Raw genomic sequence first — 24,051 nt, 5'->3', positions numbered from 1 at the left:
GGTGGTGGTGGTGTTTTAGGGGGTAGTGCTGGTGAAATAAGAGGTGATAAAGGTGGTGGTGGTGGTGGTGTTCTAGGTGGTAGTGCTGGTGAAATTGGAGGTGATAATGGTGCTGGTGTAATTGGTGGAGGAGGTGTTTTTGGTGGTGGTGGTGTTTTAGGTGGCAGTGCTGGTGAAATTGGAGGTGATAAAGGTGGTGGTGGTGGTGTTCTAGGTGGCAGTGCTGGTGAAATTGGAGGTGATAAAGGTGGTGGTGATGGTGGTGGTGGTGTTCTAGGTGGTAGTGCTGGTGAAATTGGAGGTGATAAAGGTGGTGGTGGTGGTGGTGTTCTAGGTGGCAGTGCTGGTGAAATTGGAGGTGATAAAGGTGGCGGTGGTGGTGGTGGTGTTCTAGGTGGTAGTGCTGGTGAAATTGGAGGTGATAATGGTGCTGGTGTAATTGGTGGAGGAGGTGTTTTTGGTGGTGGTGGTGTTCTAGGTGGCAGTGCTGGTGAAATTGGAGGTGATAAAGGTGGTGGTGGTGGTGGTGTAGGTGGCAGTGCTGGTGAAATTGGAGGTGATAAAGGTGGTGGTGGTGGTGATGGTGGTGGTGTTCTAGGTGGTAGTGCTGGTGAAATTGGAGGTGATAGTGGTGTTGGTGTTGGAGGAGGTGTTCTTTGTGGTGGTGGTGGTGGTGTTCTAAGGGGTGGTAGTAGTGGTGGTGGAGGCAGACAAGCATTTGGAGTAAAATAATAAGGCCCACAAGTGAATTTGTTGTTTCCATTGTTGATACATGTGCTTAAAGATTGACCAATTGAACCCCCATTTATGTTTGTTAAAAATGTACAGCCCCAGGGGAGTAGGGGTGCTCTACTCCCATCCACACTCACTTTGCAACTCCCAATATTTGTTCCAGTCTTGATTAATTTAAGGATATCAAAATACCCTCTAAGATTTGTAAATGATAAACCACTGTCTCCTGGACAAACTAGATTTACCTTGGCACCTACAAAATTTAACAAGATTAGAAGAATTTAGAAGATGAGATGAATTTTTCTTACCCAAGATCCCATTCTGAGAAACTAAACCACAACTAGTACAATAAGTATAGCCTTCCACTTGAATCAGTGTAGTGGCATCACAAAAATTCTCATTATTTAGAATGACTGCAAGTAATAGAATTAAATATAGAATTTTTTTGTTTTCCATACTCACATATTAATATAAGGTAAAAGAACACCCTTATATAATAAATATCCTACACTATATTTTGTAGGTAAAACTAATAAGTTGCTAGACTAATAACACTTTTTTCAAACCCAGAGTGATCTTCTAAATATTTTGTTTTATTTTTGAGTTGTTAGAAGGCCACATTAGATTTTAAATTCTACTTTTATTTTACTTTGAAAGCTACCTTCAACTAGTGAATATCTTAGCTTGATTGGTTAATCTTTGTGTTTAACTAAAATCCTGATTAAATTTTAATTTTCTTTTTATATATATGTTGTGAGGGCCAAGTGTATAACTACGATGCCGTATACTAATATTAGCATAGTGGGATTTTGGTAGCTGTCGAATTGGTTTCAATCTGGACCACTCGCTCCTATATATAAGCTAGGCTAATTGATATGCACATTTTTGTATTCCCTTTCCATACTCCATGCACTCACATTGGTGGAGATGAGGGGCATCTTTGATTGTCTCTGGGGAGTGCTTGGATTTGGGATTTCAGTTTAGATCTAATTTTTGCATTGTCTATATCTAGTTTTTTCCATTTCCTTTCTTTTGTTCCTTCCTTTCAGAATTTTGGTTTAGATCTAGCTTTTTGCATTGTCTAGATCTACCATTTCCTTCTAGCATTTTGTCATTTCTCTTATTTTGCTCTTTCCTTTTCATTCATCTTTATGGCAGATCAGCAATCTCCTCCTTTGACTCTGGAGCAGTAGTTGGTACAATTGCTTGATGCTATGCGATTGCAATTGAACAACCAAACTCAGTTGATGGTGGCATTCACGGCACATGGTACAACTCCTCCTGCTCTTGGTGCCAATCCTCGCGTTCGGCCGGAGTTCTTTCGCGGGAATCCTGGGGAAAATGTGTACCATTGGTTCGATCACTTTACAATGATTGCCACATATCATTCTTGGGATGATGCTTGACGTTTGCGTGAGTTTCCCACGTGTCTCCAAGGGATGGCGTTGTAGTGGTACAACAGTTTGGGAGCAGCCACTCGCAGGGATTGGAGTGTTCTTCCGGATGTCTTCAAACGCGCCTTCGAACATGCCGATGACTGTGATGATGCTTTCCAACAATTGCATCGTCTTTGCCAAGGGCCATCTGAGTTAGTGATGCAATTTGGTGTTCATTTCTGATGTCTTTTGCTTCGTGCGGAGCCAAATATATCGAAGCGGATCAAGCTAGGAATGTTGTAGCCAGCACTTCGTCAAGATCTTGTCAGACTTGTGCATGCACTTGCTCCTGCCACCCTTGACAATGCTCTTCACTTGGCACAACGTTATGAGACGTCGCCTCTTCCACTTCTCACTGCACGTCCTTCAGCTCCACTTCCTATGGGTGATGGTCCTGTTCCAATAGAGGTTGATGCTGTTGCTGCTCGAGTCCAAGGTCAAGGGCGAGGATGTAGTCATGGCCGTGATGTTCGCTGTTAGGCATGTGATGAAGTTGGTCATACTTATCGGTGTTGTCGGCATTTTCTAGATTGGCAACCTCCATTTTCTGGGTGAAGACCTTGGCATTAACAACATCCCGGATGTGCTGCTGTAGTGGAAGGTTTGGACACCGAGATGCATCCGGGAAACAAGGAGTCGCGCGAGTAACAGAGTGACCTTGCGCGAATAAGTTAATGACCCTTCCATCTTTGTTTCGGGAGTATAATTAAGGGGTTCATTCGGCACCAGTTCATCCAGTGTTTACTTTGCAAGCTCATTCTTATAACAAGAGGTCTCCTATTATTCTCTCCATGTTGGTTGATACAAATTTGAGTTTATCTTCTATTGCTCGACCTGTTGCCACATATTGTCGTCTACACTTGCGTCGTGCGGCAAAACCAGTTTTCATTCTTTATGGCAATGGCCATACACATACATGTGCATGAGATGAGGCAGACCTGGTTGTGCGTATGGGTGATTTCGAGCTTGAGTTGTACTCATTGCGGTGTCGAGTCAAGCTTTTGACCTCATTTTTGGTATGGATTGGTTGCAGCGCAATCATGCTAAGTGTGACTTTGAGGCTTCTCCCCCTTGTCTCATACTTCCTTACGTTTTATCCATTCCTCTCACTTCCATACCTCTTTATCCCTCTACTTCTACTTCTGCTTCCATTACTTTTGTTTCCCCACTATTTCCTCCTGTGTTTCTATCTTGTTCTGCTCTTCCCTTTTCCGATCCCTCTGACAATCTTTGTGTTGCAGTAGTTGACCGACTTATGAAGGAGTATTCTGATCTCTTTGAATTTGACCTATCATTTGGGGCCAAGATTGCCACATGTCATCCAATTCCAACTGGGGATGCTCGTCCAATCAAGGTTCTTATTCGTCGTCGGTCACCCAAGGAGATCAAGATTTCACCAAGCTGGATGTTGCTTCTGAGTACTAGTAAGTACTAATGGCCAAAGAAGATATTCCTAAGACTGCTTTTCGTACACTATTTGGTTTGTATGAGTTCTTAGTGATGCTGTTTAGTTTGAACAATGCTCTAGCAATCTTCTAGTGGATGATGGACGAAGTTCTTTGCAATATGCCAGAGGTGGCTGCTGACTTCATTGATGATGTTTTGATCCACTCCGAAGTGTATGAATGATGTGTAGCACTTCTTGGGCAAGGTGTAGTATCTTGGTCGTTTTGTGGATCATCTTTCTGATCGCACTACACTGTTGCAAGCATTGCTGAAGTCATCAAAGTCATCTTCATTTGGTCTCTGGATTGTGAGTGGGCGTTCATGGATCTCAAAGAGCTATTGACGACTCCTTCGGTTTTGGCATATCTTGACTACACTTAACCTTTTATTTTGTGTGTGGATGCTTCTAATATTGGTCTTGGGGGTGTGTTGATGCAAGAGAGCTTGAGTGTGCTTGGTCAGCATCATCCTATTGCATATATCAGCCGTACATTACAACCAGCGGAGATGAACTACTCCACGACAGAGAAAGAGTGTTTAGCAGCAGTCTGGGGTTTTGAGAAACTTCATGCATATCTACATGCTTCTCGGACATTACTTGAAGGTGACTATGCTGTTATTACTTCATTATTGAAGCGGAAGAACCTAGTTGGTCGTATTGCTCGATGGGCTTTGAAGCTTCAAATATATGATTTTGATGTTGTTCATCATCCAACGAGTTCTATGGATAATGTTGATGCCCTTTCTCGAGCTCCTCTTCCTTCTCCACTCTCTTCTCATGTTTCTGATGAGCCTGTTACTCTTGCATATGTGGATTTTCTAGACAAGGATTCTGTGCCCTCAGCAGTTGTTGTACTTGATGTTTAGTGTCCACAAGGCATAGAGCAAGATCTACCTTCTCTTGATGAGGTTCGCGAGGCTCAAAAGATTGAGCCGTGGATTCGAAGGCTTCGAGATGGGTTTGAGAATCCTGCATCACTTGCTGATGACTTACCTTTCCGGCATTTACATTCTTAATATCGCCTTGACGACAGCCTTCTTTATTTTGTAGGGATGGATCTTGATGATCATTTACGGCTAGTGGTGCTTTCTGTCTTTATTCAACGGTTTTTCCATACCTACCATGATTCTCCTGTTCTAGGTGGGCATATGGGACATCGTCGTGTAATCGAGAAGCTACGCAGGTCTTTGTATTGGCCGGAGATGTGACGTGATATTATTCGGTATGTGCGTAGCTGCATTTGGTGCCAAGCTCGTAATACTCCCCCTTGGGCTACGGAAGGACGGTTGGAGTTAATTGTAGTTTCCCGTCCGTTTGAGTTAGTGGCATTCGATCTTATGGGACCTTTTCCACGGTCGACTGCTGGCAATGAGTATGTTATTATTGCTTTTGACTACTTGACTCGTTGGGTGGAAGTTGGTGCTCTTTCTAGTGCCTCTGCAACTGCTATTGGATACTTCCTTCTCAATCGAGTGGTGTTCCAGCATTCTTGTCTAGAGCGGATTCTTTCGCATAATGGTCCCGCATTTATGGCTGAGGCATTTCATATTTTGACATCTTGGTTGGGGATTCGCCACACTTTCACAAGTGCTTATCATTCACAATCAGACGGTCTGGTGGAACGGCTCGTTTGGACGTTCAAGGGGATGATTGCGAAGTATGTGAACTTTCAGCATTCGGATTGGGATGGTTATTTGCCATTTCTTCGGTATACATATGTCACAGTGGTGCAAAGTTCTATTGGTGCTTCACCATATAAACTCCTATATGGTCATGATCTAATATTACCAACAGAGCTAGGTTTACCATTGCAATTGCCATGAGCTGCCAATGTTAGGTCGTGAGATTAGTATTTGACGAGCATTCTTCCACTTGTCCGAGCTGAGTCTGCCGAACACTTAGGCCGCGTACAAGTGGGATAACAACGGTGCTACAACTCCCATCATCGTCCACCTATGGAGTACAAAGTGGATGATTTGGTGTTGGTCCGTTTTCCCCATCTTACGGTACGTAGTTTATATAAGGGGCTCCTTGCGCAGTGGAAAGGACCGTATCGGGTGTTGCAACAAGTTGGACCACCAGTTTATGAGGTTTGGCATGACGTCCAGCAGGCTAATCCTCCAAAGATTGTGCATGTGCAATGGTTGAAACGCTTCATACAAAGGGATCAGGAGCAATTAATGCCCCGATGCATCCTCCTGACATTCCTCCAAATCCCGGCCCATCTACAAGAGAACCCTAATGGTCTTCCATTATTCCAAGAGGGGATGATGTGAGGGCCAAGTGTACGGCTACGATGCCGTATATTAATATTATCATAGTGGGATTTTGGTAGTTGTCAGATTGGTTTCAATCCAGGCCACTTGCTCTTATATATAAGCTAGGGTTTTTAGGTTAATTGATATGCATATTTTCTGTATTCCCTTTCCTGGCATTAAACTTTTTTGGGTTTGAGTAATATTAAGATAAATGTATTTTAAAATCAAAAGCAAGATACACCTCAACTCTTTGCCAGCTCTTTTCAGATCAAAACTTGCTAGAGTGCTCCTCACCAACTAGATTTTACAGTGTAATTACTAGCTTTGTGTGGACAAGAGGATAGTGATATGTGTGAGTTGGCACCCAGGCCTCCAAACCATGAATGGGTTGCTCTAGGGGTTATGAGGAGGAGCTACATTTTTTGCAAGAGCACCACCTCATGATCTTGTCAAGCTAGCGATCAGTTGTTTAGGGGCTAGAGAATGCCATGCAATGTGGAGTTTAGAGATTTTGTGATACTGTTCTAAAGTTTTAGATATTAGATGACTGATTTTCCAAAGCATTTTGGTGCCTTGACCAGAATCCAATAAAATCAAAAAGTACTTCACTGATAGTTCTCTTTGGTGGCAGTTCCCGAGCTCCTCCTCATAAAAATCCCTAACTACGCAACTCTCAGCCCTCTTGTTCACGAGCATGCCAATAAAGAATATCATCCCCTAATACCTAGCCTGGAGTGGGGCGAATTTGAGAAAGCATTGCACAAAGTTGATGTTGATGCTGGTGAGGAGGCAATGGTGCTGTTGGCGGTGGTGGTGGCGGTAATGCTAGGAATAGTGGTGGTGGCAATAGTGTTTGCTTTGCTAGCAATATATTCTCGCCACAGATGGGGATGTGTGTATCACCAGCACCGATGTAGTGAAATTCTTGGTGTCCCCAGACAGATCTCAAGCAGGTATGGAATGATTTTGGTCATAATTCCTATCTGTTCTTCTTCTCAAGAGGGCATAATTCCTCTTCTCAAGACTGGGTTGATTCTAAGTGGCAAAATTTTCTTGGATTCAAGGAATTTGTTACTGCAATTGAGTGGATCTTAAGTCATTGTAGATTGTTTTTATCTGTGATACATAGCATTAAACCTTGATTACAAACGAATTAGAGTATAATTGAATATTCCAGGTATAGATTGACTAAGAAAGGCTATATGTCAAGGGAGAAGATTTGATCCTCAAAGACAACTTCTTCAAGCTTATCACATCAACCAAGAGAGAAAGCAATAGAAGAGAGATCGAAAATTCTCGTTCTTACCTCCATGGTTGTGCAAGCTTGAGCAAACGCTTGCTGGTTCATCAGCTGGACAGCAACCACATCATAAAATTGAATCACGGGATTGGAAGGATTGAGAGCTGCCAGCTCACACTTGATCCACGACCACGACTCTGATTCTCGAGTACTGCCAGAATGGGATCTTGTTGGAGACTCAGGCAATGCTGCGAGTCGGCACTCCTCGCGCATCACGGCCTTGACAATGTGAGGAATTTCGACGCCGGTGTATCCCAGCTGCCTGCCATCACCATAAACATTAAGATCGAAGAACATAGAAGCCCTAAAAACGTGTCATGTAAAAATTCCTTCTTTGGGTCTTCTCTGAGAGAACAAAAAAAGTTTGTCATGCGTGATTGATACCGCAACTTGGTGGGATTCCCCACTCTCTTTTCGGGAGCTTTGCTCGCCATGGATCGTTGTGAAGCTTGTAATGCAATGCCTAGGGAGAGGAAACCAAAAAAGACAACTTTAGCTGAGAGTTTGTGTCACTGTTGTTTGTGATACTTACTTGTATCACTGTTGCAAAGACATCGTCTTCGAGCAACGTCTCGTATTGCTGAGCCCAATCCTAGTAGTGATTCCAATCCTTCTTTTGCCTCCTTGCCTCTAGCAAGATCGCATCAGGTGGTGGAGAAGGAGGTGTTCTTGGTGGTGGTGGGGGCGGTGTTTTAGGTGGTGGAGGTGGAGGTGTTTTTGGTGGTGGTGGAGGGGGACAAACATTTGGAGTAAAATAATATGGTCCACAAGTGAATTTGTTGTTTCCATTATTGATGCATGTGCTTAAGGATTGGCCACTTGACCCACCATTTATGTCTGTTAAGAAAGAACACCCCCGGGGTGATATGGGTGTTCTACTTACATCCACACTCACTCGGCAATTCCCAATATCTGTTCCAGTTTTCACTGATTCAGAGATATCAAAGAACCCTTTATTATTTGTAAATGTTGAATCACTGTCTCCTAGACAAACCAGATTTACCCTGGCACCTAAAAGATTTAACAAGATTAAAAAGAATTCAAAAGATGGGATGAATTTCTGTTACCCAAAATGCCAGTTTGAGAAAGTGAACCACAATTAGTACAATAAACATAACCTTCCACTTTGATACTTGTAGTGGCATTACAAAAGTTCTCATTTTTCAGAATGACTACAAGCAATAAAATTAAGTAGAGAAATGATTTGTTTTCCATACTTAGTACTTGGTAATATGAGTGTAAGAAAACAACCTTATATAATAAATCTCCTGCACATTTAGTCAAAAAATATAAGGTAAAACTAATAATTTGATAAACTGATAACACTTTTTTCAAACCTAGAGTGAACTTCTAAATTTATTTTTTTATTTTCTATATTTGTGTGTTGTTGGAAGAGGCATTTCTTTTCTAACTTTAACCAATAATTTTGGCAGTACTTTTTGTTACTTTGAAACAGAAAATTAAAACTTTACATATGAAACAAATTGATAAGTTTTATTTACTATTGATTAGACCTTTCAAAAAATAAGTAGAGCTATTTAAACAGTATATACACACTCCATGGTAGAAGCACACCTGCATAGTTGCATTCACAAGTTGCCCAGAGGAAGTCTAATTAGTGTTATCCAGGTGCTTATTCTGGGTGCAGTACATAATGCCAAACATCTTTTTAGTGTTGAAAGTTTCTAACCTATGTAATTCTGTTGATAACTAGATTTAGTTCTAGTTTCATAGTTAAAATGCAAGAAAACTTGGCTACTTACTTATCACCTTGATCTCTTATTATATGCTTTGAAAGAATCATATCTAAACACATATATGCAAATAAAAAACCATAATCATCTAGTTTTCATGTATCTCTCACAAAATACATTAGCGATTTCTAGAGTGAAATTTTGATGTGATCCAGAAGAGTTGTTTGTACAAGAATAGTAGAGAAAACCAATTACATGGGTGCATTGGACAACTTAAAATCTCACCTTTCTTTTTCTTTTGAACTGCATCTTGTAGTATGTACAAGGAGAAGTGAATATCACTCCAAATCATTTTCATTACCTAGAATTATTGATTGCCTCACATTGTGAGTGCATGGAATATAGAAAGGGAATACAGAAATGTGCATATCAATTAGCCCAAAAACCCTAGCTTATATACAGGAGCGAGTGGTCCGGATTGAAACCAATCCGACGGCTACCAAAATCCCACTATGCTAATATTAGTATACGGCATCATAGCCATACACTTGGCCCTCACATCATCCCCTCCTCTCGGAATAATGGAAGACCATCAGGGTTCTCTTGTAGATAGGCCGGGATCTGAAGGAACATCAAGAGGAGGCATCAACAGATCTGTAAATGGGATTAACTTCTCCTGATCCCTTTTTATAAAGTGTTTCAACTGCTGCACATGCACAATCTCTAGAGGATTGGCCTGCTGGACATCATGCCGAACCTCATAAACTTGTGGTCTAACTTGCCGCAACACTCGATACGGTCCTTTCCACTGTGCAAGGAGCCTCTTAGATAAACCACATACCGTAAGATGGGGAAAATGGACTAACACCAAATCATCCACTTTGTACTTTGCAGGTGGACGATGATGGGAGTTGTAACGCCGTTGTTGTCCCACTTGTACGCGGCCTAAGTGTTTGACAGACTTGGCTCGGACAAGTGGAAGAATGCTTGTCAAATATTGATCCCATGACCTAGCATCCACAACTCGTGGCAATCGCGAAGGTAAACCCAGCTCCGTTGGTAATATTGGATCATGACCATATAGGAGTTTATATGGTGAAGCACCAACAGAACTCTGCACCCTAGTGATATATGCATACTGAAGAGACGGCAAATAACTATCCCAATCAGAATGCTGAAAGTTCACATACTTCGCAATCATCCCCTTGAACGTCCAAATGAGCCGTTCCACCAGACCGTCTGATTGTGGACGATAAGCACTTGTGAAAGTGTGGCAAATCCCCAACCAAGATGTCAAAATATGAAATGCCTCAACCATAAATGCGGGACCATTATCCGAAAGAATCCGCTCTAGATAAGAATGCTGGAATACCACTCGATTGAGGAGGAAGTATCCAATAGCAGTTGCAGAGGCACTAGAAAGAGCACCAACTTCCACCCAACGAGTCAAGTAGTCAGAAGCAATAATAACATACTCATTGCCAGCAGTCAACCGTGGAAAAGATCCCATAAGATCAAATGCCACCAACTCAAATGGACGGGAAACTGCAATTGACGACAACTGTCCTTCCGCAACCCGAGGGGGAGTATTATGAGCTTGGCACCAAATGCAGCTACGCACATACCGAATAATATCACGTCGCATCTCCGGCCAATACAAAGACCTGCGTAGCTTCTTGATTATATGACGATGTCCCATATGCCCACCTAGAACAGGAGAATCATGGTAGGCATGGAGAAACCGTGGAATAAAGACAGAAAGCACCACTAGCCGTAAATGATCATCAAGATCCATCCCTACAAAATAAAGAAGGCTGTCGTCAAGGCGATATTAAGAATGTAAATGCCGGAAAGGTAAGTCATCAGCAAGTGATGCAGGATTCTCAAACCCATCTCGAAGCCTTCGAATCCACGGCTTAATCTTTTGAGCCTCGCGAACCTCATCAAGAGAAGGTAGATCTTGCTCTATGCCTTGTGGACACTAAACATCAAGTACAGCAACTGCTGAGGGCACAGAATCCTTGTCTAGAAAATCCACAGATGCAGGAGTAACACGCTCATCAGAAACATGAAAAGAGAGTGGAGAAGGAAGAGGAGCTCAAGAAAGGGCATCAGCATTATCCATAGAACTCCTTGGGTGATGAACAACATCAAAATCATATATCTGAAGCTTCAAAGCCCATCGAGTAGTATGACCAACTAGGTTCTTCCGCTTCAATAATGAAGTAATAACAGCATAGTCACCTTCAAGTAACGTCCGAGAAGCATGTAGATATGCATGAAGTTTCTCGAAACCCCAGACTGCTGCTAAACACTCTTTCTCTATCGTGGAGTAGTTCATCTCCACTGGTTGTAATGTACGGTTGATATATGCAATAGGATGATGCTGACCAAGCACACTCGAGCTCTCTTGCATCAACACAACCCCAAGACCAATATTAGAAGCATCTACACACAAAATAAAAGGTTAAGTGTAGTCAAGATATGCCAAAATCGGAGGAGTTGTCAATAGCTCTTTGAGATCCATGAACGCCCACTCACAATCCAAAGACCAAATGAAGATGACTTTGATGACTTCAACAATGCTCGCAACAGTGTAGTGCGATCAGAAAGATGATTCACAAAACGACCGAGATACTACACTTTGCCCAAAAAGTGCTGCACATCATTCATACACTTTAGAGTAGGGAATTTTAGAATAGCCACAAGTTTGTTAGGATCAACTTGCAAACCCTCACGAGAAATACAGTACCAGAGATAAGTTGTGTCCTTAAACCCAAACACGCACTTCAACCACTTCAGCTTTAAACCAATGTCGCGTAGTGTAAGCCACAAATTTTTCCTTTCCAATTTACCAACTTACCTCGTCTATCCAACCAACACTGCCTTGGCTTGTGCTAAGTTCCCTCACCAAGGTTCCCACCTATTGTACCAGCTCCTACTTGGTCCTACTTGGTTTCAGCTACTCACTATACGAGCAACAGAGCGTTAGCCATCCATCCACGGATTCCCAAATCTCTCCTAATCCCCCTCCCCGTGTTAGACTGGACTTAAGGTTTGGCTACACTCCCCGTAGGCACAAGCAGCCAAGCACACCAAGCCTCCAGGTTCCTAACACCCCTTGGTACAATAAGACTTGATCATGGGACCCTCTAAATCCCAAGCCTTGGGTGCAACACTTGCTTTGGGACATCAGGGCGAAACACGTGGCCTAATGGCCCGGTATGGGTACCTCTACCCCCCCACTTCCATCCCGAAGGGAAGGCCCAAGCCCCTAGGAAGGGCGAGGACCAATGAGCCACAAGGTACTCAAGTGGGGCACCACTCCACATGAGCCGGGAGCACCGCAGTCGGTTTCACTTTTGGGAGTGGGAGCTACTCTTGAGCACTTACCTAGGTGGCCCCTCCAGCACCACCCAAGCCCATGCTCACTCCCACCTAAGGCCCCTCGGCCCCAGTCCAACCTCAAGTCAGTTTGGAAGCACCTCTGGAAAGTTCCTTCAAGACTGGTTCCTGGACCTCATTATCCCTACTATACTTTTGGAACGCCCTGCAGCCCCCTCCCCCTCCCCCCCCCTTGGGAGACGCACGCTTTGGGCTTTCACCCCTTGACCCGTATTAGTATTTGGACTTAGTCTCAGATTCGATCTCGGACTCGATCTCGGACCCGACTTCGGATTCGGTCTCGGACTTGATCTCGGACTCGATCTCGGACCCAATCTCGGACTCAACTTCGGACTTGACCTCGGACTCGGTCTCGGACCCGATTTGGATCTCGGACTCCGTCTCGAACTCAGTCTCGATCTCAGTCTCCGATTTGGCCTCGGCTCGATCCCGGACTCTATCTCGAACTTGGTCTCAGAGTCGGTCTTGGACTCGATCTCTGACTCGGTCCCATCCGATGAACTCTTTGTCATTTTGGTCATGCTTTCAGGGATCCTTTAGCTTACGACATTTCGGGGAGTCGGTTCCTTACAACTCCACCACCCATAGAAGAAGTTCGATGCCCACATCGAACGTCTCTTTTTATGCTACGACTTGTTGACCATGTCTCCGGGGGCATCCCCCCACTTAGCGGTGTGCCTAAGTTAGCCTCCTCGGCCAAGAGCCCATGACAATGGAATATAGGTGTCCCTATACCCCTCACCTCACCACGCCCTAGTATGGGGTTGGGACTTGAACCCAGCCTTGCTTTACTAGGGGGTTGGGACTTAAACCCAACCTCCGTAGAATACATCTACAGATTCGACATCCCCGCGGGGAGTTGGGGTTAGTGCCCTACACCTGGTTGACCTAGCAAACCCGTGCTAATTAGCTTACCTTCGGCGCGCCTTCGGGTCCCAACATATGCGACTTGCTCAACTTTGCAAATTGATATTTTAATTGAACTTTGCATAAGTATATAGAGTTTTGCCTTGCAGAAATTCCTCCACTAGATCTCGCGCATTCGCTAGGTTCTCCTCCGGTTCCCATGTTGCCTCACAATGTGGAAATCCTTTCCACTTCACATAGAACTTTCTCACCTTGCGTCCTTGTCACTTGCTTTTGCGCGCATTGAGGATGGCCTTGACTTCGTATTCCTCTTCCCCTTGGATAACCTCAGGTAAAGGTCTTACTTGGTTCTTGCGAAGCGGATCCTCAAAGTACAGCTTGAGTAAGTTCACGTGGAACACTGGGTGCATCTTCCCCATCTCTCGAGGAAGTCAGAGACGGTAAGCCACTTTACCAATTCGTGCCTCAATCTCGTAAAGCCCCGCGAACCTGCTTAAGGAACTCAAGATCAATTCATTTACAGGAATACATGCATTTTTACCTTTGGGTCAACTTCCGACTAATCCCACTTGGTAGCCTGAGGTTCTTGGTGTTCAGCCACACCTTCTCCCCAGCTTGGAACTCTACATCCCGGCGCTTTTGGTTCGCGTACTTGGTTTGCCTTTGTTGAGCCCGTTCCAAGGAATCCCTCACTAGATTCCAAATGTTGAGTCTTTCCGCCATGAATGCCTCCACTGCGGGTAGCTCTCCATGATACTCGGCCACACCGAGTTCCACAGGACCTTCAATAGCTCGCCCATTGATGACTTCCCATGGACTCACCCCGATACTCATAACACATTTCCACAAGTCCCAAATGACTTACCCAATCGATCTGGTCTCCCGAGACATAGCATCGCAAATAATCCTCCAGCTATCTATTCACCCTTTCCGTTTGTCCGTTTGTCAAGAAGTGTTAGTGCCATCAAACTTGACTTAATACCCAATACCTGTCTGTGGGTGATAGGCTGTGCTAAATTTCAACTTGGTGCAATACTATTCCAGGAGAGTTCTCCAGAACCTACTAGTGAAGATCTTATCTCGATCTGAGATAATCTCTTCCGGCCTTCCCCGCACTTGAACCACTTGTTCGAAGAAGAACTTCGCCACACCTTCCGCATCCACTTCCGTTGTGGTGAGTATGAAATGTGCCATTTTTGAAAATCGGTCCACCACCACAAATATCGCATCAAACCCCTCGCTTGGGGGGAGTCCCATGATAAAGTCCATCGTAAGACATTTCCACGGATGATCTGGAATTGGGATGCTTTGCAACAAGCCCCCACTAACCTTAGTCACAGCTTTGACCTGCTGACATGTTGGACATGTCTTTACATAGTCTTGGATGTCCTTAGCCATATCTAGCCAGTGATACTTCCTCTTGAGTAAGCCCATCGTCTTGGGCACTTCGCCATGTCCCGCAAGAGGTCCATCATGACACTCTTCTAAGGCTACCTTCCTTAGTTCCCCTTCTGGAACATACACCCTCGTTTGCTTGTAATAGATGAGTCTGTTGCGTTCCGCATAACCCGTTTTCTCTTCCGTTGGCAGCTCACCTCTCTGGTGAGCTTCCCGTGCCTCTAGATTCCTCAGCAACACTTCTTGTGCTAGACCATTGTTCTCATATGTTGTCCGCACATTGTCCCAAAAGGTTGCTGTCGCACTGGATATTGCCAACCTCAAGCTCGCTTTTCGACTTAGCGCATCCGCCACAATGTTGCTCTTCCCAGGCTTGTACAGAATCTCGCAATCAAACTCGGCCAAGGCATTGGCCCACCGACCCTGTTTCCCTCTTAGGTCGGGCTGTGACAAGAAGTGTTTCGTTGCCACATTGTCCGTGTAAACCTCGAAGTGTCTCCCAAGGTAGTGCCGCCACTCCTTGAGCATATTGACCACCGCAAACAATTCCTTCTCATGGGCAGGCCACTTCCTTTGAGCCTTGTCCAACTTCTTTGAGAAGAACGCTAATGGATGGTTGTCTTGCTTCAAAACTACGCCTAACCCAAAGTCCGAAGCATCCGTTTCTGTCAGGAATCCCCCAATTCTTGCCACATTCTTGACTCTCGCCGGATTCCTGACCTACAAACCACATTCCTGACTCTCGAGACACTTCCCTATTCCTAACTCTCGAGACACTTCCCTATTCCTGACTCTCGAGACACTTCCTGATTCCTGAGTCTCGAGCCACATTCCTGATGATGATGTGGCGCCTCCTCGACCTCAGCTATATTTAGGCCGTCCTCGATTCAAGAGTGGTGGAGCTTCATCAACCTATAGTATATATAGGTTAGCCTTGTTCCATTTCTCCACAATCTGAATCAACACCAGTCTAAGGTCTCTTCTTTGTTTTCACTAGCTTTTTCTCTTTGTCTTTAGCATTTTCCAGTCTTGATCTTGTTGGGGGTCTTGACAGTTTGATTCAGATTGTGGTTTTTGCTTTTCTTTTAGCTCGCTTTGATTGTTTGATTACCTTTGGCTTTTTTCCCCCTTTTTTTCTTTCTTCTTGCCAATGGAGTCTCCAAGCCATCCTGATTTCTTTGCTGAAGTCCTTGCAAAAATCTAGTCTGAGAATACCGAGCTGAAGGCGACCCTTCTTCACATGCAGCAGGAGCTTGCTTCACTTTCGGCTCAAGGATCCAGCAAAGTTCCTGAACCGAAGGTGAGCTTCCCGGCGAAATTTTCAAGCAAGCGTTCGGAGCTTCGCGGATTCCTGAACCAGATGGAGTTGATCTTCGCACTTCAACATCGGCGGTACCCTACTCCCAAGTCTCAAATCGGCGCGATTGGGACGTTGCTCGAAGGTGCAGCTTTGTCATGGTTTTCTCCTCTTTTGGAGAAGAGCATGAAAGGGGTCGTGGTTCCAGAACTGATGGATCTTCAATTGTTCAAAGAGAAGCTCGAAGCATGTTTTGGTGAGACGGATCGGGTTCGGGCTGCTACCACAAAGATGAGACGTCTCTCTCAGGGGTCTTGCCTCGATCTACGCTGCAGAGTTCCAACTCCTTGCTTTGGACACTCAGTGGGATGAGCGGGCCCTGATTGACCAATTTTGTTTCGGCCTCAACAACGGTGTCAAGGATTTGTTGCTCACCATGGAGGATCCCAAGGACTTGTCGGATGCCATCAACAAAGCTGTTCGATGTGACAATCGTCTCTTTCAACGTTGTTAGGAAAGTCGCCACACCACTGTTTTTCCGTCCCAGACTCAGGAATCCCAGCTTGAGTCTTCGGGGCATACTCCTGAACCTACTGCTCCAGTTCCGATGGATATTTCTGGTACTCCCCGACTCATTAGAGGGAAGTTGAGTCCTGCTGAGAAGCAACGTCGAATATCTCATAATCTTTGCCTCTATTGTGCTAATCCTAATCACAAAGCAGCTGTATGTCCCAAGAAGCCTCCTCGACTGCTCGAGTTCACTCTGCCTCAAAGTCCACCTCTATTGCAGTCGGGAAACGACCCTGTCCAAACAGAGTAGGAGCTGTCTGTTTGGACTCCCCGAATAAAAATCACTTTTCTTCTTTATCAAGCTCCTCACCACCTTTCATCAAAGCCACCACCAATTCCCGCAACTTCCGCGTCCCATGTCTCCTTTCTTTCACCGGACAATCTGGTCTCAAGGCTCTGGCGTTACTAGACTCGGGTGCAACTTCCTGCTTCATGGACACGGACTTTGCTGCCCGACATCACGTTCCTCTTTCTCCTACCATACGGGATTTGAGGGTTGAAGGCATCGGCGGGCATTTTGTGTCTCCATCTTCTGGACTTAGGGAAACGTTGCCCGTTCGAGTACACATCAGGTCCACCATCACCGATATCACCTTCAACATCATCAACAGCAAGTCCTCCTCTGTGGTGCTCGGTCTTCCTTGGTTCCAACTCCATCAGCCTCAAATCTATTGGAAGGAATTACAGCTCATCTCTCCCACGGCTTCCCCTACTGTTCATCGAGTCCGAATCAGGAAAAGTTCCCTAAACTCAAATCGGGGTTCTATTCCTGACTCTATAAAGTTTTCACCCTCTTCTTTTTCCTCTCTTCCATCTTACACTGGACCGTATCCTCGTCTCATCATTCCATTTAGTCGTATGCCTCCTCCTATCTCCACAATCACTATGAAAGAACTCCTTCATGAAGAACCTCTTTTTCTTTTTGCTTTGCATGTTTTTCCTGTCAGTCTTCCTGAGAAGTATCATGATTTTGGGGATGTGTTTGACAAGAAAAAAGCTAGTGTACTGCCTGTTCATCGGCCTTATGATTGTCCCATTGATTTACAGGAAGGAGTGTCACCTCCATGGGGGCCTATCTACGGGTTATCCCCATCCAAGCTTAAGGCCCTCAAAGAGTACGTGGATGAGAACCTTGCCTCGGGCTACATTCAGCATTTGCAGTCCCCAGCTGGAGCGCTTGTCTTCTTTGTCAAGAAGAAGGATGGGAGCTTGCGGCTAGTCATCGACTACCGAGGTTTGAACAAGGTGACTGTTCGGAACCGTTATCCGCTGCCCCTGATCTCGGACCTGTTGGAACGTCTCGGCGGTGCCCGCTTCTTCACCAAGATCGACCTCCGTGGAGCATACAACCTGATCCGGATCCGGCCTGGTGATGAATGGAAGACTGCGTTCCGAACCCGCTATGGCCACTTCGAGTACACTGTCATGCCATTTGGCTTGACAAATGCTCCAGCAGTTTTCCAACATATGGCGAACAACGTCTTTCGGGAGTTTCTTGATCAGATGGTGATCGTCTACCTTGATGACATCCTCATCTACTCAAAAACTCAGGAGGAGCATGACGAACATGTACGCAAGGTGCTAGCGAAGCTGCGAGAATACGGCCTATACGCGAAGCTTGAGAAATGTTCCTTTGATCAGCAGTCTGTGGAGTTCCTTGGGTACATTGTCACTCCTGAGGGTATCACGATGGATCCTGCCAAAGTCAAGACTATTCTTGAATGGGAGCCTCCACAATCAATGTCGGACGTTCAGGTTTTCCTTGGCTTCGCCAACTTCTACCGCAAATTCATTGCTCACTACTCTGACATTGTCCTTCCTCTCACGCATCTCACTCGCAAGGATGTTCCCTTCTCTTGGTCTGCTGCTGCCCAGCAGGCCTTCGACACACTCAAGGCGGCCTTCAGTTCTGCTCCTGTCTTGATCCATGCTTATTCCTCACAACCTTTCTTCATCGAGGCTGATGCCTCCGACTTTGCCATTGGTGCTGTGCTGTCTCAACTCGGAGCGGATCACGAATTTCATCCGGTCGCTTTCCATTCTCGGAAATTCCAGCCTGCGGAGATCAATTACGAAATCCACGACAAGGAGCTCCTTGCCATCGTGGATTCCTTTGGAGAGTGGCGCCGTTTCTTGAAGGGGGCGAGCCATCAAACAACAGTCTGGACGGATCACAAAAATCTCAAGTACTTTGCCACTTCCCGAGTTTTAAGCCGTCGTCAAGCAAGGTGGGCACAATTCCTAAGTCGGTTTGACTTTGTTATCAAGTACAGACCTGGAAAGTTTCAAGGCCTTTCTGATGCTCTTTCAAGGCGCTCCTATCTCAGTCTCAGGCCTGGTAATCCTGCCTTTGATCAACAAGATCAAGTTATCCTCGGTCCTGATCGGCTTCAAGTTATGGCAATTTCCCTAGCCCCTTAGGACTCCTCCTTGATGGATGCAATCAGAAACGATCTTCAATCCGATGATCTCGCTAGCGACATTTTCCCCCATTTTCAGGATCAGGGTAGCCGAGGAAGATGTCGAGAAGACAACCTGTCGAACGAGGTATGGGAGCTTTGAGTTTCTGGTGATGCCCTTCGGGGTATGTAATGCGCCGGCAACGTTTTCGGCGCTGATGAACCACATCTTTGTACCCTATCTGGATGTGGTTGTCTATATCGATGACATCCTTATCTATAGAGAGACGCTAGAGGAGCATGCCGAACACTTGGCGAAGGTGTTTGAGAAACTAAGGGAACACAAACTGTATGCTAAAGAGAGCAAATGTGACTTTGCTCAATAAGAGGTAAAGTTTCTCGGGCATGTGGTGGGCCAGGACGGGCTCAAGGTGGACCCGGAGAAGGTCCAAGTGATCCAGGAATGGGAGTGACCATCAAATGTACATGAGTTGAGGGCATTCTTGGGGCTATGCAACTACTACCGAAAGTTTATCAGACACTATTCGAGAGTAGCCCTACCTTTAACGGACCAAACAGGAAAAGGGAAGATGGTATGGACAGCGGAATGTGAGGCGGCATTCGTCCACCTCAAAGGGAAGTTGAGGAAGGCTCCCGTGTTGGCATTACCAGACTTTGGTAAGGACTTTGAGGTAGAAACAGATGCTTCGGACTTTGCGTTGGGCGCAGTTTTGAAGCAAGACAACCATCCATTAGCGTTCTTCTCAAAGAAGTTGGACAAGGCTCAAAGGAAGTGGCCTGCCCATGAGAAGGAATTGTTTGCGGTGGTCAATATGCTCAAGGAGTGGCGGCACTACCTTGGGAGACACTTCGAGGTTTACACGGACAATGTGGCAACGAAACACTTCTTGTCACAGCCCGACCTGAGAGGGAAACAGGGTCGGTGGGCCAATGCCTTGGCCGAGTTTGATTGCGAGATTCTGTACAAGCCTGGGAAGAGCAACATTGTGGCAGATGCGCTAAGTCGAAAAGCGAGCTTGAGGTTGGCAATATCCAGTGTGACAGCAACCTTTTGGGATAATGTGCGGACAACATATGAAAACGATGGTCTAGCACAAGAAGTGTTGCTGAGGAATCTAGAGGCACGGGAAGCTCACCAGAGAGGTGAGCTGCCAATGGAAGAGAAAATGGTCTATGCGGAACGCAACGGACTCATCTATTACAAGCAAACGAGGGTGTATGTTCCAGAAGGGGAACTAAGGAAGGTAGCCTTAGAAGAGTGTCATGATGGACCTCTTGCGGGACACGGCAGAGTGCCCAAGACGATGGGCTTACTCAAGAGGAAGTACCATTGGCCAGATATGGCTAAGGATGTCCAAGACTATGTAAAGACATGTCCAACATGTCAGCATGTCAAAGCCGTGACTAAGGCTAGTGGGGGCTTGTTGCAAAGCATCCCAATTCCAGATTGCCCGTGGAAATGTCTTACAATGGACTTCATCACAGGACTCCCCCCAAGCGAGGGGTTTGATGCGATATTCGTGGTGGTGGACCGATTTTCAAAAATGGCACATTTCATACCCACCACAACAGAAGTGGATGCGGAAGGTGTGGCGAAGCTGTTCTTCGAACAAGTGGTTCGAGTGCGGGGAAGGTCGGAAGAGATCATCTCAGATCGAGATAAGATCTTCACGAGTAGGTTCTGGAGGACTCTTCTGGAACAGTATCGTACCAAGTTGAAATTCAGCACAGCCTATCACCCACAGACAGGTATGGGGTATTAAGTTAAGTTTTGTGGCACTAACACTTCTTGACAGACGGACAAACGGAAAGGGTGAATAGGCAGTTGGAGGATTATTTGCGATGCTATGTCTCGGGAGACCAGATCGATTGGGTAAGTCATTTGGGACTTGCGGAAATATGTTATAACAACTCACCACATTCGAGTATCGGGGTGAGTCCATGGGAAGTCATCAATGGGTGAGCTATTGAAGGTCCTGTGGAACTCGGCGTGGCCGAGTATCATAGAGAGCTACCCACAGTGGAGGCATTCACGGCGGAAAGACTTAACATTTGGAATCTAGTGAGGGATTCCTTGGAACGGGCTCAACAAAGGCAAACCAAGTACGCGAACCAAAAGCACCGGGATGTAGAGTTCCAAGCTAGGGAGAAGGTGTGGCTGAACACCAAGAACCTCAGGCTACCAAGTGGGATCAGCCGGAAGTTGACCCAAAGGTAAAAATGCATGTATTCCTGTAAATGAATTGATCTTGAGTTCCTTAAGCAGGGTTGAAGGAACTCTCCAGTGGTGCTTCCAAACTGATTTGAGGTTGAGATTGGGGCCGAGGGGCCTTGGGTGGGGGTGAGCATGGGCTTGGGTGGTGCCGGAGGGGCCACCCAGTGGAAGTGCTCAAGAGCAGCTCCCACTCCCGAAAGGGAAACCGACTGCCGTGCTCTCGGCTCATGTGGAGTGGTGCCCCACTTGAGTACTTTGCGGGTCCATGGTCCTTGCCCTTCCTAGGGGCTTGGGCCTTCCCTTCGGGATGAAAGTCGGGGGGGGGGGGGGGGTAGAGGTACCCATACCGGGCCATTAGGCCATGGTGTTTCGCCTCGATGTCCCGAAGCAAGTGTTGCACCCAAGGCTTGGGATTTAGAGGGTCCCATGATCAAGTTTTGTTGTACCAAGGGGTGTTAGGAACCTAGAGGCTTGGTGTGCTTAGCTGCTTGTGCCTGTGGGGAGTGTAGCCGAACCTTAAGTCCAGTCTAACCCGAGGAGGGGGATTGGGAGAGATTTGGGAATCCATGGATGGAAGGCTAACACTCCATTTCTCGTGTAGTGAGTAGCTGAAACCAAGTAGGACCAAGGAGCTGGTACAATAGACGAGAACCTTGGCGAGAGAACTTAGCACAAGCCAAGGCAGTGTTGGTCAGATAGACGAGGTAAGCTGGTAAATTAGAAATAAAAAATTTGTGGCTTACATCTCGCTTGTCGAAGTACCTCATCGGTGTTTTGGCTACCTTGAACAAACTCTATAGTCCTTGGTTTGCCTAGCCGCTGCACCGTTAGTCTAGCTTGCCGGACTATTTCTGCAGCTACAAAATTATCCGAAGCACCCGTGTCAATAAGGATCTTAACAAAGCTGCCTCCGAGCTTCCCTCGGAGGGCTAGTAAATGTCGCGAACAAATCTCTACCAAAGTTGCTCGTCTAATGAATAACTTTGAGCTAGGGACTGGATCACATACCTCAGTTTTGCATCTGCAGTCTTTCTCTTTTTCTTCCGCTTCTCGTCACGCTTTATCTTGCATACAAGAGTCTCTAGCAAGGCATTGGTCTGCACCAATTGTCCTTCTAGAACGTCCAATCGAGCCTTGGACGACTGAACCTCGCCACCAGACTCTTTTTTAGAAGTTTCCTCACTAGAGTCCTCCTCATGCAAGGATTGCTCATCCATAGCCTTTTGTTCAACCGGAGGCTCCAACTCTGGCGGAGGTTCTGTCTCTGCCTGGGTTCGCTTACGCCCTGCCTTTGCCATCTCCCAGCAATCCGCCTCTATCCTTCGCTAGAACTGAGGAAGAGGCTCCGATACCAAATTGTAAGCCACAAATTTTTCCTTTCCAATTTGCCAACTTACCTCGTCTATTCGACCAACACTGCCTTGGCTTGTGCTAAGTTCCCTCGCCAAAGTTCCCACCTATTGTACCAGCTCCTACTTGGTCCTACTTGGTTTCAGCTACTCACTGCACGAGCAACGTAGCGTTAGCCATCCATCCACGGATTCCCAAATCTCTCCCAATCCCCCTCCCCGAGTTAGATTGGACTTAAGGTTCAGCTACACTCCCCGCAGGCACAAGCAGCCAAGCACACCAAGCCTCTAGGTTCCTAACACTCCTTGGTACAACAAGACTTGATCATGGGACCCTCTAAATCCCAAGCCTTAGGTGCAACACTTGCTTCAGGACATCGGGGCAAAACACTTTGGCCTAACGGCCCAGTATGGGTACCTCTACCCCCCCACTTCCATCCCAAAGGGAAGGCCCAAGCCCCTAGGAAGGGCAAGGACCAATGAGCCACAAAGTACTCAAGTGGGGCACCACTTCACATGAGCCGGGAGCACCGCAGTCGGTTTCCCTTTCAAGAGTGGGAGCTGCTCTTGAGCACTTCCCTGGGTGGCCCCTCCGGCACCACCCAAGCCCATGCTCACCCCCACCCAAGGCCCCTCGGCCCCAGTCTCAACCTCAAGTCAGTTTGGAAGCACCACTGGAGAGTTCCTTCAACACTGGTTCCTGGACCTCACTATCCCTACTATACATTTGGAACCCCTTGCAGCCCCCCCCCCTGGGAGACGCATGCTTTGGGCTTTCACCCCTTGACCCGTAATAGTATTTGGACTTAGTCTCAGATTCGATCTCAGACTCGATCTCGGACCCGACTTCGGATTCGGTCTCGGACTCGATCTCGGACTCGATCTCGGACCCAATCTCGGACTCGACTTCAGACCTGACCTCGGACTCGGTCTCGGACCCGATTTGGATCTCGGACTCCGTCTCGAACTCAGTCTCAAACTCGGTCTTGATCTCGGTCTCCGATTCGGCCTCGGCTCGATCCCGAACTCTATCTCGAACTCGGTCTCAGAGTCGGTCTTGGACTTGATCTTCGACTCGGTCCCATCCGATGAACTCTTTGTCATTTTGGTCATGCTTTCGGGGATCCTTTAGCCTACGACATCTCGGGGAGTCAGTTCCTTACATGTAGCCGATCCAACACTTTACAAACATCACGAACGTGCTCCTCCCACGTCCCCTCCAAGTGGATCAAAACATCATCAATGAAGTCAGCAGTCACCTCTGGCATATCACAAAGAACTTCGTCCATCATCCACTAGAAGGTTGCTAGAGCATTGTTCAAACCAAACAGCATTATCAAGAACTCATACAAACCAAATGGTGTACCAAAAGCAGTCTTAGGAATATCTTCTTTGGCCATTAGTACTTACTAGTACTCAGAAGCAACATCCAGCTTGGTGAACCAACGATTTCGCCCCAGACAATCCAAGAGATCAATAGTGTGAGGAAGAGGGTACACATTCGGGATCGTCACTTTGTTTAACAGACAATAGTTGATGCAGAAACAAATACTCCCATTAGGCTTCATCACAAGATGAGGCTCACATGCCCAAGGACTCCGCAACTTCCAAATAACACCCTTCTCCAACATCTCCTTTACGTTCGCATGTAAAGTCTTGATCT

The 24,051-nt window shown here is 46.2% G+C and overlaps 1 protein-coding gene and 1 long non-coding RNA gene across 2 annotated transcripts in view; both read right to left on the bottom strand.

The window, feature by feature from the left end:
- LOC112347252 (formin-like protein 7) overlaps positions 1-1,188 on the bottom strand; it is a 2,016-nt gene extending 828 nt beyond the window's left edge. Inside the window, exons 1-2 of the mRNA XM_024677871.1 lie at positions 1,041-1,188; positions 30-985 (exon numbers count right to left, since the gene is read on the bottom strand). Of these exons, the coding sequence (XP_024533639.1) occupies positions 30-985; positions 1,041-1,188 (1,104 nt within the window). The remainder of the gene's footprint in view (positions 1-29; positions 986-1,040) is intronic.
- Positions 1,189-7,488: 6,300 nt separating this feature from the next.
- Positions 7,489-7,761, bottom strand: LOC112347246. Its single transcript, XR_002992723.1, has 2 exons — positions 7,706-7,761; positions 7,489-7,636 (listed from the first exon to the last, which is right to left on the bottom strand). It is a non-coding gene; the product is annotated as an uncharacterized LOC112347246 (long non-coding RNA).
- Between the last annotated feature and the right edge of the window lie 16,290 nt (positions 7,762-24,051).

The sequence above is a fragment of the Selaginella moellendorffii genome, unplaced genomic scaffold, assembly GCF_000143415.4.
Source record: "Selaginella moellendorffii unplaced genomic scaffold, v1.0 SELMOscaffold_20, whole genome shotgun sequence".
Taxonomy (NCBI): domain Eukaryota; kingdom Viridiplantae; phylum Streptophyta; class Lycopodiopsida; order Selaginellales; family Selaginellaceae; genus Selaginella; species Selaginella moellendorffii.
This window is presented reverse-complemented; position numbering and strand designations above follow the sequence as displayed.